This window comes from Spermophilus citellus, assembly GCF_964194105.1.
Source record: "Spermophilus citellus genome assembly, chromosome: 4".
Taxonomy (NCBI): domain Eukaryota; kingdom Metazoa; phylum Chordata; class Mammalia; order Rodentia; family Sciuridae; genus Spermophilus; species Spermophilus citellus.
The window spans coordinates 191,133,375-191,150,618 of record NC_138185.1 but is presented as its reverse complement, the minus strand read 5'-3'; the positions used below and the strand labels follow the sequence as shown (position 1 = coordinate 191,150,618).

The 17,244-nt window shown below is 39.7% G+C and overlaps 1 protein-coding gene across 1 annotated transcript; it reads right to left on the bottom strand.

Annotated features, from left to right (window-relative positions):
* Nucleotides 1–13,857: 13,857 nt before the first annotated feature.
* Nucleotides 13,858–16,919, bottom strand: LOC308648277 (granzyme B-like; the record flags this gene model as incomplete). The annotated part of the gene is made up of 5 exons (XM_081292919.1): nucleotides 13,858–14,019; nucleotides 14,634–14,897; nucleotides 15,053–15,188; nucleotides 15,699–15,846; nucleotides 16,865–16,919. 5 exons carry the CDS (start codon nucleotides 16,917–16,919, stop codon nucleotides 13,858–13,860), a joined length of 765 nt encoding a protein of 254 aa, XP_081149045.1.
* Between the last annotated feature and the right edge of the window lie 325 nt (nucleotides 16,920–17,244).

The window sequence follows — 17,244 nt, the reverse complement described above, 5'->3', positions numbered from 1 at the left end:
GAACAGTCTGGGCCTCTCAGAACACACACTGAGCCTGGATCGGCTGAATTCAAGCTCCCGTTCTCCTGCTTCCCGCACAGAAACAGCTGTGACTCAGCACTAATCCATCCGGCTGAAACAACTGGTCAGCCCTTCTGATCCTACGGTGGTAAATGCCAACCGAGCATTCATAGGTAGTGGCCACAGGTTTGAAACGGGGCTTGGGAGAGGCAGTAAGGACCCACCCGTTGCATTGGTCACCTGGCAAAGGGAAACGAACTGTTGCCATTTGCAAGAGACACCACCATGGCAGTGAACTGACGTCACCAGACTGCGGCGGAGGAGATAACTTCTTTGAAACCTGCGGCTACAGGTGTGTAATTCCCTAGCCTTCCCACTCCACACATCGGGGAAGCCTTAAGGGCCCCTCCCAGCTCTCCCGTGAGCGCGATAGCCAGACCCAGGGAATCAGAGGTGGCGCGGGACCCACGGCGTGGAAACACTGCTCCCAGCAGTGCTGACAGCTGAGGTTTCTTGCAGCAGCTACTGGGGGCGTGGCTACCGGAGGGCAAGTAAAATTCGCTGAGGATTCTCAGCCCCAAGCTCTACAAACTTAGGGTCTGAGGGAATGGCAAACTGGAAGAGTGTGCCCAGTCGTTCATGAAAACAGGGCTCCCGGGAGCAGCAGACCTGGCATGTAGCCAGTATTGTGGTAAGCGGCACCCATGAGAGGGGCCTGGCTAGAGGAAAAGTGGGGAAGTGACTAGATACAAGAGGAGGCCCTAGGCACTCAGGATTGGAGACTCGCCCAGTCTGGGAGGAGCTGCTGCACAGTGATTGGTTCCCGCGTATTGACAGGAGAAACTTGGCCTGGTGGGCACAGCGCCACCTACTGGAAGAGAAGTTAATCAAACTCTAAGACTGCATTTATTATTTTTTTTTCTTTTTTCTTTTCTCTTTTTTTTGATTTGGGTTTTTCTTTCATTTTCATTTTTTCTTTCTTGTTGTTTTTCAAATTTTTTTACAATTTTTTAAAAATTTTTTTCTTCTAATTTTAATTTTAATTTTTTTTTATTATTTTTTTTTAAAAAAAATTTTTTCCTTTTTTTATTTCCTATTTTTTTTCTTCTTTTGTCTTTTCATTTCTTTTCAAGTATCTTATCCCCCTACCTTGAATTCTACCTGCTTAATCTCATTCTCTTTAGTGACTTCTTCCCTTTCCTTCTAATACCTTTCCTCACAAGCATCAAATAAATTTATAGGAGTACACAGTAACTCAGCAGTCAAACAGAACAAGAAGTAACGTGAGCAGCATGAAAAAGCAAGGAAGAAAAGGAGTACAAACAATGCAGGACAGCCTAAATATTCAGGAGGACCTAGAGTCATCAGAAAAATGGTCATATAAAGAACTCAAGGAACACCTTAGACAGATGGAATGGAACCTTAAAGAGGATATGAGACAGCAAATTCAAGCAGCGAAAGAACACATTGAGAATGAATTACATAAACAGATAAAAGAAGAAGTTAAGCATCTTTATCAGGAGATAGAGATTATAAAAAATAATCAAACAACAAATCTAGAAATGAAGGAAATGATAAACCAAATTAAAAACTCTATTGAGAGTATCACTAACAGAGTGGAGCAAGTAGAAGCCAGAACGTCAGATAATGAAGACAAAATATATCATCTTGAAAAGAGTCTAGCCAACTCAGAAAGGCTGGTAAAAAATCACAAGAAAAACATCCAACAGTTATGGGATAACATAAAAAAAACCAAACTTACGAGTCATTGGGATAGAAGAAGGTACAGAGATTCAAACCAAGGGAATGAGTAACCTGCTGAATGAAATAATTACAGAAAACTTTCCAGAAATAAAAACGAAACAGATATACAAATTGAAGATGCATACAGGACACCAAGCACACAAAATCACAGTAGACCAACGCCAAGACACATTGTTATGAAGATATCCAATATACAGAACAAAGAGAAAATATTAAAAGCTACAAGAGAAAGGAGACAGATTACATTCAGGGGTAAACCAATAAGGTTAACAACGGATTTTTCATCACAGACACTGAAAGCAAGAAGGTCATGGAACAATGTATTTCAAACACTGAAAGACAATGGATGCCAACCAAGAATTCTGTATCCAGCAAAATTAAGCTTCAGGTATGACAACGAAATAAAAATCTTTCATGATAAACAAAAGTTAAAAGAATTTGCAGCCAGAAAACCAGCATTGCAAAGCATTTTGAGCAAAACACTACACGAGGAAGAAATGAAAAACAATAACCAAAACCATCAGTGGGAAGTGCCTCGGTAAAGACAGAATGTGAGGGGAAAGATCATCATGGAAAAACAAACTAAATTTTTTTAAAACAGGATAAATAATCAAACATGGATGGAAGTACAAACCATATATCAATAGTAACTCTGAATGTTAATGGCTTAAACTCTCCAATAAAGCGACATAGGCTGGTATCATGGATTAAAAAAACAAATCCAACAATATGCTGCCTCCAGGAGACACATCTGATTGGAAAAGACATACACAGGCTGAAGGTGAAAGGATGGGAAAAAATATACCACGCACAAGGTCCTCATAAGCAAGCAGGGGTGGCCATCCTCATATCGAATAAAAACGACTTCAAGACTAAGTTAATCAAAAGGGATAAAGAAGGACATTATATACTGTTAAAAGGAACCATTCACCAACAAGACATAACAATTATCAATTTGTATGCACCAAATAATGGTGCTGCGACATTCATAAAACAAATTCTCCTCAAGTTCAAGAATCAAATAGACCACAACACAATAATTATGGGTGACTTCAACACACCTCTCTCACCATTGGACAGATCCTCCAAACAAAAGTTGAATAAAGAAACTATAGAACTCAATACCACAGTCAATAACCTAGACTTAACTGACATATATAGAATATATCAACCATCATCAAATGGATATACTTTTTTCTCAGCAGCACATGGATCCTTCTCAAAAATAGACCATATATTATGCCATAGGGCAACCCTCAGTAAATATAAAGGGGTGGAGATAATACCATGCATTTTATCTGATCATAATGGAATGAAACTGGAAATCAATGATAAAAGAAGGAAGGAAAAATCCTACATCACATGGAAAATGAACAATATGTTACTGAATGATCAATGGATTACAGAAGACATAAAGGAGGAAATCAAAAAATACCTAGAGATAAATGAAAATACAGACACAACATATAGGAATCTATGGGACACAATGAAAGCAGTTTTGAGAGGAAAATTCATCACCTGGTGGTCATTCCTCAAAAAAAGAAAAAAACAACAAATAAATGAGCTCACACTTCATTTCAAAGCCCTAGAAAAGGAAGAGCAAAACAACAGCAAATGTAGCAGAAGGCAAGAAATAATTAAAATCAGAGCAGAAATCAAAGAAATTGAAACAAAAGAAACTATTGAAAAAATTAACAAAACTAAAAGTTGGTTCTTCGAAAAAATAAATAAGATCGACAGACCTTTAGCCATGCTAACGAAGAGAAGAAGAGAGAGAACTCAAATTACTAACATACGGGATGAAAAAGGCAATATCACAACAGATGCTACAGAAATACAGAAGACAATTAGAAATTATTTTGAAAACCTATATTCCAATAAAATAGAAGATAGTGAAGACATCGATAAATTTCTTAAGTCATATGATTTGCCCAGACTGAGTCAGGAGGATACACACAATTTGAACAGACCAATATCAATGGATGAAATTGAAGAAGCCATCAAAAGACTACCAACCAAGAAAAGCCCAGGACCGGATGGGTATACAGCGGAGTTTTACAAAACCTTTAAAGAAGAATTAATACCAATACTTTTCAAGTTATTTCAGGAAATAGAAAAAGAGGGAGCTCTTCCAAATTCATTCTATGAGGCCAACATCACCGTGATTCCGAAACCAGACAAAGACACCTCAAAGAAAGAAAACTACAGACCAGTATCTCTAATGAACCTAGATGCAAAAATCCTCAATAAAATTCTGGCGAATCGAATACAAAAACACATCAAAAAAATTGTGTACCATGATCAAGTAGGATTCATCCCTGGGATGCAAGGATGGTTCAATATATGAAAATCAATAAATGTTATTCACCACATCAATAGACTTAAAGACAAGAACCATATGATCATCTCGATAGACACAGAGAAAGCATTCGACAAAGTACAGCATCCCTTTATGTTCAAAACATTAGAAAAACTAGGGATAACAGGAACTTACCTTGACATTGTAAAAGCTATCTATGCTAAGCCTCAGGCTAGCATCATTCTGAATGGACAAAAGTTAAAGGCATTCCCTCTAAAATCTGGAACAAGACAGGGATGCCCTCTATCACCACTTCTATTCAATATAGTTCTCGAAACACTGGCCAGAGCAATTAGACAGATGAAAGAAATTAAAGGCATAAAAATAGGAAAAGAAGAACTTAAATTATCACTATTTGCAGATGACATGATTCTATACCTAGAAGACCCAAAAGGGTCTACAAAGAAACTACTAGAACTAATAAATGAATTCAGCAAAGTGGCAGTATATAAAATCAACACGCATAAATCAAAGGCATTTCTGTATATCAGCAACAAAACTTCTGAAACGGAAATGAGGAAAAACACTCCATTCACAATTTCCTCAAAAAAAATAAAATACTTGGGAATCAACCTAACAAAAGAGGTGAAATATTTATACAATGAAAACTACAGAATCCTAAAGAGAGAAGTAGAAGAAGATCTTAGAAGATGGAAAAATATACCCTGTTCATGGATAGGCAGAACTAACATTATCAAAATGGCAATATTACCGAAAGTTCTCTATAGGTTTAATGCAATGCCAATCAAAATCCCAACGGCATTTCTTGTAGAAATAGATAAAGCAATCATGAAATTCATATAAAAAAATAAAAGACCCAGAATAGCAAAAGTAATTCTAAGCAGGAAGTGTGAATCAGGAGGTATAGCGATACCAGATTTCCAACTATATTACAGAGCAATATTGACAAAAACAGCATGGTACTGGTACCAAAACAGGTGGGTGGACCAATGGTATAGAATAGAGGACACAGAGACTAATCCACAAAATTACAACTATCTTATATTTGATAAAGGGGATAAAAGCATGCAATGGAGGAAGGATAGCATCTTCAACAAATGGTGTTGGGAAAACTGGAAATCCATATGCAACAAAATGAAACTGAATCCCTTTATCTCGCCATACACAAAAGTTAACTCAAAATGGATCAAGGAGCTTGATATCAAATCAGAGACTCTGCGTCTGATAGAAGAAAAAGTTGCCTCCGATCTACATATTGTGGGGTCGGGCTCCAAATTCCTTAATAGGACACCCATAGCACAAGAGTTAATAACAAGAATCAACAAATGGGACTTACTTAAACTAACAAGTTTTTTTCTCAGCAAGAGAAACAATAAGAGAGGTAAATAGGGAGCCTACATCCTGGGAACAAATTTTTACTCCTCACACTTCAGATAGAGCCCTAATATCCAGAGTATACAAAGAACTCAAAAAAATTAGACAATAAGATAACAAATAACCCAATCAACAAATGGGCCAAGGACCTGAACAGACACTTCTCAGAGGAGGATATACAATCAATCAACAAGTACATGAAAAAATGCTCACCATCTCTAGCAGTCAGAGAAATGCAAATCAAAACTACCCAAAGATACCATCTCACTCCAGTAAGATTGGCAGCCACTATGAAGTCAAACAACAACAAGTGCTGGCGAGGATGTGGCGAAAAGGGTACACTTGTACATTGCTGGTGGGACTGCAAATTGTTGCAGCCAATTTGGAAAGCAGTATGGAGATTCCTGGGAAAGCTGGGAATGGAACCACCATTTGACCCAGCTGTTGCCCTTCTCGGACTATTCCCTGAAGACCTTAAAAGAGCATACCACAGGGATACTGCCACATCGATGTTCATAGCAGCACAATTCACAATAGCTAGACTGTGGAACCAACCCAGATGCCCTTCAATAGATGAATGCATAAAAAAGAAATGTGGCATTTACACACCATGGAGTATTACGCACCATTAAAAAATGACAAAATCATGAAATTTGCAGAGAAATGAATGGCACCAGAGCATATTATGCTTAGTGAAGCTAGACAATCCCTAAAAAACAAATACCAAATGTCTTCTTTGATATAATGAGAGCAACTATGAACAGAGCAGGGAGGAAGAGCAGGAAGAAAAGATTAACATTAAACAGAGACATGAGATGGGAGGGAAAGGGAGAGAAAAGGGAAATTGCATGGAAATGAAGGGAGACCCTCATTGCTATACAAAATTACATATAAGAGGTTGTGAGGGGAATGGGAAAATAAACAAGGAGAGAAATGAATTACAGTAGATGTGGTACAGAGAGAAGATGGGAGGGGAGGGGAGGGTGGATAGTAGGGGATAGGAAAGGTAGCAGAATACAACAATTACTAATAGGGCATTATGTAAAATTGTGGATGTGTAACCAACGTGATTCTGCAATCTACATTTGGGGTAAAATTGGGAGTTCATAACCCACTTCAATCTAATGTATGAAATATGATATGTCAAGAGCTTTGTAATGTTGTGAACAACCAATAAAAAATAATAAAATTAAAAAAAAAGAATTAAAATTAGCTGATTTCTTACCATGCATTGATAATTACCTTTAATGTCTTCTGTGATCTATCACATTTTTACTCATGTAATATCTTCATTTTTTAAATTAAAAAGAAATTATGCTAAGCATTGTGTATGGCCTATTTAAAAACTATTTGGGATTGGTCCTGGAGGTATAGCTGAGTGGTAAAGTGCTTGCCTAGGATGTGTGAAGCCCTGGCTTTGATTCCCACCACTGCAGAAAAATAAATAAATATTGAGGTAAAATTCATATAATATACAATTAATTGCTTCAAAATGTACAATTTCAATCTGCGCATTACAAGCAACAATGAATGTTGGGAGGATGTGGGGAAAAAGGTACACTCATATATTACTGGTAGGACTGCAAACAGGTGCAACCATTATAGAAAGTGGTATGGAGATTCCTCAGAAAACTTAAAATGGAATCACCATTTGACCTGGCTATCCCCCTCCTTGGTTTATACCCAAAGGGCTTAAAATCAGAATACTACAGTGATGCAGCCACATCAGTGTTTATAGCAGCTCAACTAACAATAGCTAAAGTATGTAACCAGCCTAAATGTCCTTCAACCGATGAATGGATAAAGAAAATGTGGTATACATATCCAGTAGAATAATACTCAGCCTTCAAGAAGAATGAAATGATGGCATTTGCTGGTAAATGGGTGGAGCTGGAGAATATCAAGCTAAGTGAAATAAGCCAGTCCTAAAAGACCAAAACCAGAATGTTTTCTCTGATATGTAGTTGATATTTCACAATAAGTGTGTATCAGGGGGAGCTAGGGAAAAACAGAGTTATTTTGTATAAGGAAGAGTGGAGTGCAGGGAGGGGGCAGGTATGGCACTAGGAAGGATAGTAGAATGAACCAGACATTATTACCCTATGTGCATATAGGTCTACATGACCAGTGAGATTTTACATCATATAAATCAGAAGATTGAGAAGTTATACTCCATTTATGTATTATGTGCATTCTGTTGTCATGTATAACTAATTAGAACAAAAAAGAAAAAATGTGTACAATTTCAGTGACATTTCATGGTTTCAAAATGTGCAAACACAACCTCTCTGTAATTCCAAGTTTTTCATCATCCCAGGACACTTTGTAGCCTGTCAGTCACTCTACTTTCCCCTTTATACTACCATCCCCCACACTGCCCCTGGCAACCACTATTCTTTCAGTCTCTATGGATTTGCATATTCTGGATATTTCATAGAATTGGAATCATGTATGTATCTGTTGGGCCTGGCTTCTTTCACTTAGAATAGTGTGTTGAGATCCATCTAAGCCACAGCATGTATTAATATTTATTCTGTCCTATGACTATTGTGTTACACCACAATTTATTCATTCATCTCTTGATGAGCATTCATATTTTTTCTACATTCTGACTGTTATGGTTAATTCAGAGATAAACACTTGTTTACAAATTTCTGTTGCCCAATATGTTTTTCTTTCTTTCTCTTGGATACATATATAGGAATGGAATTTCTGGGTCATATGGTAATCCAATGTTGAACATTTTGAGGAACCAAAGCATTATCCACAGTAGCTGCATCATTTTACATTCCAACCCACAATGTGTGAGGGTTCCTATTTCTCCACGTGCTTGCCAATACTTACTTTTTTTGTGATTTGTTATTATACTTGTAGTGGTGTGAAGTGGGGTGATACTTCAGTTTTGATTCGCATTTCCTTCATGACTAAGAATATTTTGCATTGTTTTGAGTATTTATTTGCATAACTTCTTTGGAAAGATGTTAACTCAAGCCCTAAGCCCATTTAAAAAATTACGTTGTTTGGTGTTTCATTGTTGAGTTATCAGAGTTCTTCATATGTCATGGATACCAAACTATTTTAAGATATGTGATTTTTAAACATTTTCTCCCTTTCTCCTGGTTGTCTTTTAATTTTCTAAACACTGTCATTTAATACACAAGATTTTTGTGAAGTCCAACTTATTTATTTCATGGTTTGTTTGTTCTTTTGGTGCCAGACTCAAGTATCCATTGTCAAATCAGAAGGGCATGAAGATTTCCCTGAGGATTTCTTCTAAGAGTTTTATGTTTTTAACTATTACATAGGCTGTTGATCTATTTTGAGTTGATTATGAAGCATGGAATGAGATGGAGGTCCACCATATTCTTTTGCCTGTGGTTGTCCATGTGTCCTGATTCCATTTGTTGAAGGTATTATTCTTATTTCACTGAATGGTGAAAACTTCCTTGACCACTTTTATTAAAAATCAATTGGCTATAAACCAATAATTCTGAACCCTCAATTCCATTCCATTGATCCATGTGTCTCTCTTTATGCTAGTACCACCATGTTTTGATTACTATAACTTGTAGTAAATTTTGAAATTTGAGAAATGGAAGTCCTTTAACTTCTTTCATTTTCAGTATGGTTTTTGCTTTTTGGCAATTTTAAAAAAATATTTTTTTGTACTCGTAGATGGACAGAATGCCTTTATTTTCTTTGTTTATTTTTATGTGGTCCTGAGGATCAAACCCCAGTGTCTCACATATGCTAGGCAAGTGTTCTGCCACTGAGCTACAGCTGCAGCTCTTTTTGGGGATTCTTGCAATTTCATTGCATTGTCTTTTCCATTTGAGAAAACAAAAGCCACTGGAATTTTCATAGTATATTGAATCTGGGAAGTATTTCCATTTATCAGTATAGTCTTCCAGTCTGTGAACATAGATATGTCTTTCCTTTTAATTAGGCCTTCTGTACTTTATTTCAGCAATGCATTGTAGTTTTCAGTGCATAATTTTTCATTTCCTTGGTGAAATTTAGTTTTAGGTATTTTGTTCTTCTGTATGTTCTCATCAATAGAATTGTTTTCCTAATTTCCTATTTTCTATCATACACATTGTTGGTATATAGAAACACAACTAATCTTGCATCTTTCAAATTGCTGAATTCATTTACTAAACTTTATCTGGTTTTTGTTTTGGATCTTTGATATTTTCTTTATATACAGTCTTTTTTAAAACTTTAAAAAATATATTCTGATTAGTTGTACATGACAGCCAAATGCATTTCAATTCATTGTACACAAATGGAACACAGTCTTTCATTTCTCTGATTGTACACGATGTAGAGTTGCACCGTTTGTGCAATTCTATGTGTACCTAGGGTAATTCTGTCTGTCTCATTCCACCATCTTTCTTGCACCATATCCCTTTCCTCCCAATCCTCTTCTTTGCCCAGTCCAAAGTTTCTCCATTCTTCCCATTGCCCCCCCATTATGGATCAGCATCCACTTATCAGAGAAAACATTTGGCCTTTATTTATTTTTTTTTGAGATTGGCTTATTTTGCTTAGCATGATATTCTCCATCTTCATCCATTTACCTGCAAATGCCATAACTTTATTCCATTTTAATGCTAATTAATAATTCATAGTGTGTATATACTACAGTTTCTTTATCCATTCTTCTATTGGTGGGCATCTAGGTTGGTTCCACAGTTTAGCTATTGTGAATTCACCTGCTATAAACTTTGATGTGGCTGTGTCACTATAGTATGCGATATTAAGTCCTTTGGGTATAGACCAAGGAGTGATATAGCTGGGTCAAATGGTGGTTCCATTCCAAGTTTTCTAAGGAATCTCCATACTGCTTTCTGGAATGGTTGCACCAAGTTGCAGTCCTACCAGAAATGTATGAGTGTACCTTTTCCCCCACATCTCACCAACACTTATCATTGCTTGTATTCTTGATAACTGCCATTCTGTCTGGAGTGAGATGAAATTCTAGAGTAGTTTTGATTTGCATTTCTCTAATTACTAGAGATGTTGAACATTGTTTCATATATTTGTTGGTCACTTGTACATGTTCTGTACTTGTACATGTATGTAGTCTGTTCAGTTCCTTAGCTCATTTATTGATTGGGTTATTGTTATTTTTGTGTGTGTGTGTGTGCATGTGTTAAGCTTTTTGAGTTCTTTATATTATCCTGGAGATTAGTGCTCTATCTGATTTGCTTGTGGTTAAGATATTCTTCCACTCTCTAGGCTCTCTTTTCACCTCATTGTTTGTTTCTTTTGCTGAGAAGAAACTTTTTAGTTTGAATCCATCCTGTTTATTGATTCTTTATTTTATTTTTGCACTTTAGGAGTCTTGTTAAGGAAGTCAGTGCCTAATCTAACAAGATGAAGATTGGGGCCTGCTTTTTCTTCTGTTAGATGCAGGGTCTCTGTCTAATTCCTAGGCCCTTGATCCACATACAGTTGAGTCATATGCATGGTGAGAGATAAGAATTTTTATTTTGGTGCATATGGATCTCCAGTTTTCCCAGCACTATTTGTTAAAGAGGCTATCTTTTTTCCAATGTACGTTTTTTGGTATCTTTGTCTAGTATGGCATAACTGTATTTATATGGGTTTGTCTCTGTGTCTTCTATTCTGTACGATTGGTCTACATGTCTATTTTAGTGCCAATACCATCCATTTTTGTTACTATAGCTTTATAGTATAGCTTAAGGTCTGGTATTGTGATGCCTCCTGCTTCACTCTTATTGCTAAGAATTGCTTTGGCTATTTAGGGTCTCTTATTTTTCCAGATGAATTTCATGATTGCCTTTCTATTTCTATAAGGCATGCCATTGGTATTTTAATTGGAATTGCATTGAATCTGTATAGTTCTTTTGGTAGTATGGCCATTTTGCCAATATGAATTCTGCCTATCCAAGAACATGGGAGAAATTTCCATCTTCTAAGGTCTTCTTCAATTTATTTCTTTAGTGTTCTGTAGTATTCATTGTAGATGTCTTTCACCTCTTGTTAAGTTGATTCCCAAGTATTTTATTTTTTTGAGGCTATTGTGAATGGGGTAGTTTTCCTAATTTCTCTTTCAGAGACTTCATCATTGATATATGGAAATGCATTTGATTTGTGGGTATTGATTTTATATATTTCTACTTTGCTGAATTAATTTACTAGTTCTATAAGTTTTCTGATGAAATTTTTTGGGTCTTCTAGTTATAGAATCATATCATCAGTAAATAGTGCTAATTTGAGTTCTCCTTTTCCTATCTGCTCCCCTTAAATTTCTTTCATTTGTCTAATTGCTCTGGCTAGAGGTTCGAGGATTATGTAGAAGTGATCAAAGAGGATTATGTAATAGATGTGGTGAAAGAGGGCATCCCTGTCTTGTTCCAGTTTTTAGAGGGAATGCTTCCAATTTTTCTCCATTTAGAATGATGTTTGTTTTGAGTTTAGCATAGATAGCTTTTACAATGTTGAGGTAAGTTCCTGCTGTGCCTGTTTTTTCTAGTGTTTTATATATACATCTTGTGTTGAAGATGTGCATGATGATAGCTTTGGGTTTTGGATTAACATCCTTTATACTGTTAAGGAATTTCTATTTTCCCTAGTTTGCTGAATCTTGTAAATCATGAAGGAGTTTTGAATTTTTTCTAATGTGTTTTTCTGTGTCTGTTTTGATGATTATAATTTGGCCTTTCTTCTCCATTGTCTCAATATAGTGTATCACCTTGATTATTTCCTTATGTTGAACCACACCCTGCTTTCCTGGAACAAATCTCACTTAGTCATGGATGTGTGATACTTTTATTGTGCAGTAAGTTTTGATTTACTATATTTTGTTAGGATTTGTGCATGTATATTCATAAAGAATATTGGTGTGTGATTTTCTTTTCTTTGGACATAATTACTTGACTTTTATATCTGTGTTTTGGTCTCTTTGAATGTCAGGAAGTGCTACCTCCTCTTCAAATTTTTAATGTATATTTTTTAATTTGCAGTTGGACACAATACCTTTATTTTATTTATTTATTTTTATGTGGTGCTGAGGATTGAACCCAGGGCCTTGCATGTGCAAGGCGAACACTCTACTGCTGAGCCACAACCCCAGCCCTTCTTTGATTTTTTTAAAAGAAGAATTTAATGATATTCTTAGGTAAATGTTTGGTAGAAATTGCCAGTGAAGCTCTCTGTTTCTGAGGTTTTATTTATTGGGAGATTTTTAAATTGCTGACTCAAAGTTTTTACTGATTATATGTCTGGTCAGTTTTCTTATTTTTCTTGAGTCAATTGTGATAATTTCTGAATTTCTAGGAGTTTGTTCATTCCATGTAGATTATCCAGTTTTACTGGGTTCAATTGTTCTTTTATAATCTGTTTCATGGGTGGAATGTCTCTACTTTCATTTCTGCTTTTAGTAATATGAATCATTTTGTTCTGAGTTGATCTAGCTAAATGTTTATCAATTTTGTTATCTTTTGAAAGAAACTACCTGTAGTTTGATTTTTTTTCCATTTTACTGATTTCTTTCTAAACTTTATAATTTTCTTCCTTTGGCTGGCCTGAGTTATTTGATTTTTTATTAGTTCTTTCAGTTGTAAAGTTATGATGTTGACTTGAGACCTTTCCTCTTTTATGTGCATGTTCCCAATGGTGAGGCCAGATGGAAACCCACGGGGATCTGGGAGTCCTAGGTGGAGGGATTTGAGTAAGGCAGCAGCCCAGATCAGTGTGGCCTGGAGTGGAGTTGATAGAATATGAGCAGGGATGGAGAAGAATGGGCAGCCATGAGGTTGGAGGTCAAGGTGGACCCTGAACTCAGAGGAGGGCAGGGAAGGAATGTAATTCCATGTGAGAATGAGGGGCTATTCAAGGACTGTCCCTCTTAAGGATAAACCTGGGGAAGAGACATATTCTGTTTAGGAGGGCCCTTCCTGTGCCCAGGGTGTAGGACCATGTCCTTGACCAGTGACCTCAGCTGTGCCTACCGGGCCTCCAGGACCCATGGTGCTCTCCCCTTCCTCTCTGTCCTCTCATACAAGGAAGGAGGTAGAAAACTCACCATGAGACCCAGGGCAAGAGCTATCAAAAATTTCTCCTGGTGGTGCCCAGCTCCAACACTGGCAGAAAGGCAAGCCCCGGAGATACTGGAGTGGGTGGGAAGGAGCTGGGTCACAGCTTTGTGTGGGATTTAGGCAGGTGTTGAGGGGGAAAGATGAGGGAAAAGCAGCAAATAGGAGAACTGTGTCATTGGCTGCCTGGCACACAGGCCCTGTGAATGAAGGCCAGTGAATAAAGAAGAAACCAGCCTTCCCACATGGCTAAGGGACATTTATTCAGTTGTGGGCACCTCCTCCAGGGTGATTCTAGACTCAGTTCTGGGAAAGGAGGTTAGTTACAGAGGTGGTTTAGTCTGTCTCCTGCACTTGGTGGCTTTTCATGGTATCCTTTATCCAGTGTAGGAATCTGGAGACTTTGGTGTAGACACGAGGAGGTGTCCCATTTTTATTTCCATAAGAGACAATTCCTTGGGCCACATGGTTACACACAAGAGGGCCTCCGGAGTCCCCCTGTGAAGAGAGAAGAGGGAGGACTGAGCCTGTATCCTCCTAGTTGGATCCTTCCTGCCATCTCAAGCCCCCTCGTAGACAAGGACGACCTGTAGGGTCTGCATTCAGAGGACTATGCAGGACTCTGAGGGCCCTCAGCTGATATGTTCTGACTGTGGACATTGTTATTACTTCACCTCCCTCCTGGAGTCAGCCTCTTTCCTGCTCCCCAGGTTCTGGGTCATCTCCCAATGAAAGTGTGAGGGTCCACAGTTGCATTGTTCAAGGTTGTGGAAGCAGGTGAGTGGCACAGACACCAGCATGGAGGATGAGCCCAGGGACCAGGGTGGGTGACAGCACTGAGGAGCCACTTAGTGAGAGCAACTGCACACATAGGTGCACAGGTGTCTAATGCCTGTGAGCTGAGGCAGTGTGGAGCATTGCAAGCTCAGCTTTCCAGGCAGGCATCATTCAATGCAGGCCCTAGGTACTCCCAGCTGCACCCTTCTTCTCTTTCCAGGGAGAAATCACAGCCAACTGGGTGAGGGAGGCTCATGCTGCCTGGTCTCCAGGCCCCAGATATTCCCCAAACACCCCTCTCCTCAGAGCCAAGAGAGACAGACACTCAGTCTCACCTGAAAGGAAGCTTTGTTTTCCTTTGGATCTCCTGCACATATCTGGATGCTACTCTTGTAGAACTCTTTTAATAATTCCTCGCGCTCGCACACCTGGTGCTTCTGCACTTTCAGCTTTACCTCCTGCAGTGTGTTGGGGTATTTTCCATTTGGGGCCACTCTGCCCCAGCCAGCCACAAGACACACCTTCCCAGGCTTCACCTTGTCCTTGCCCCTGGGCAGCTTGATAGGCTGCACAGCTGGATTAAGGTTGGCTTTTTTTCTCTAGCTATGGGGGAGAAGAAAGAGTTCAGTTCAGATAAGGGCCTCTGTTCCTGGACACCATGATGGCCAGGGTGCAAGTCAGTAAAAGGGCAGGGTCATGGTGGGAGGGTAGCACCTGTACTAGGGAGTCAGAAGTAGCTGGGAGAGGGACATACCTCCAATAACATGATGTCATTGTAGAAGTAATGATCTTCATAGTCTGGGTGGGGGATGGTTCTTTTCACCAGGATGACCTGCTGGGTCTTCTCCAGATTCTTAATGTTGTGTGCCCCCAGGGTGACATTCATTGGCCTGCATAGAGAGTGGAGTGGTCATGGGTGATGTGGAGTTATAGAGAATACATCTAGGAGCTGTGAAGAGCAGGCTACAGCAGAGACAGGGTAGAGCTGTAGCTGAGGGGGAACAGAGAGGAGAGGAGGCCTTGGGTTGAGTGACAGTGCCCTCTGTTTCTTATCAGTTGAGGAGATTTCTGAAGCCATTGGTATCTGAACCATAGGTTCCCAGGACTCAATAATGCCCAGGAAAACACATACAATTTTTATTTTTTTAGTTTTCATTGTCATTTAAAAGCATGTTCCCAGGTCTTGATATGGCAGGCTTGGCCACTCTGGTCTTTCTTACTCAGTAGTGCCTCCAGAGTCACCTGCCTTGCTCTCCATAGGACTTGGCCATCCTCTTTCTTTCTCACTCCTAAAGGCATCTCCTGCACATATTTCCCAGGTGTCCATTTGTCTACTGAGAAGGAGGCAGAGGGCTCTGTGTAATGTTTGCAGGAGGGTCTGGGCTGTTCCTGCTCCTCACCTCCCTAAGCAGTGAGCGGCCGTCAGCACAAAGTCTTCTCTTATCAGGAACCCACCACACTTCTTCCATACACCCTGAGCAACAAACTCAAGATAGGCCATGTAGGGCCGGGAGTGGGGTTTCAATTCATGTCCCCCGATGATCTCCCCTGAAGGAAAAGTCACCCTGCTTGTGTACCCACTGAATCCATCAGGTGGACATCTGTTTCATGCCTTTAGATCCAGGGGGGACATTTGGGAACCTTGAATGATCTGAGTCTGGGCAGGGGCTGAGGATGGGGGCCTCAACTTCCTCTTCTTAAAAGGGAAGGAAAGCAGGTGTTGGTCTATGAATTCTTCTTCCTTACATAGGTGGAGTTGAGCATACATTTCTAGGGACAATGAAATCCCAGGGGAGCTTTCTGCTTCCAGAAATTTCTGAGGCCCTCCTGAGTGCTGTGATGCCTAGGACAGTGGCTGCTTGCTAATGGACAGTACTTAAGTTTACTCCAGATGTTGTTCTGTCCTATTTCCTAGGCCTGACGTGTAGCCCATGGGATGCACAAAAGAATGGCTCCAGTTTGTCTCTGGGTGAGGGTTGGTAGGGCAGTGCTGCTGGGGTTCTGGAAAGCAGAGAAGTTAGTGTCTGCTACAGTGGCTCCTACTAGAAAACAGGGGAGTCACCAGAGGTCTGGGAAGAGAAACGGAGTTTGTGAAAGGGATGGAGTGGCTTGGGACCTGAGCAAAGGAAGTATTCTGAGGACAGTGATTCCATGATTTCTGGGGTCACCTGGGCTCTAGAGTTCTCTGCTAAGCAGTTGGCAAGGGGTGCACCTGTTTCACCCCAGACACAGGTGTCAGACTCACTCTGCCCCTTTCTAGGAGTATTGAACATTTCCTCTCTTCCACCCTCTGGGTGCCCTTGTAGCCAAACCCCACTTTCCAGATGGCCAGGATGGTATCTAGGCAGGGGACTGAATCCACTGGCTCTTCTCCAAATCAGACTCCTGCCCCCTATGTTCCTGTTGCTACCCTCCCAGTGTCTCCCTTGGGGTTCTGCAGTGGAGCTGGAACTGGGATTTAGAAGGCTCTGGGTAGAGGGATGGATCAGGGTGTGCAGAACGGACAGGAATTCTGTGCCAGCTGTGGTTCAGGGTTGGACCCCTGAGAGAGGGGATGGTCACTCACCTGTCCTTGCCTTGGGAGGCAGAAAGGAGGCCAACAGGAGCAGGCGCAAATGCATCTTCCTAGGAGGGCTTGTGGAGCTTCCATTTGTTCTCTTTTAGGCCTCAGGGGCAGAAGAAGGTGGAATGGGTTCCTTGATCTTGTGTTTCTATAATAGAAGGCTTTCTATGAAAGCTCCCTACTCCCACTGTCTGGCCTGATGACGTCTTCTGAGCTGTTGTGTGAGAATCAGGCAGTGACCACATCAGTACCCAGTGCTGATGACTCAGAGTGCCCCACCTATTCCAGCTCAGAATGGGAACCCAAGAGCATAAGGTGGAGACTGTAGGATGTGGTATTGGTCAGTGAAGCATTCTGGGTTCCCAGTGATACAACCATCCATG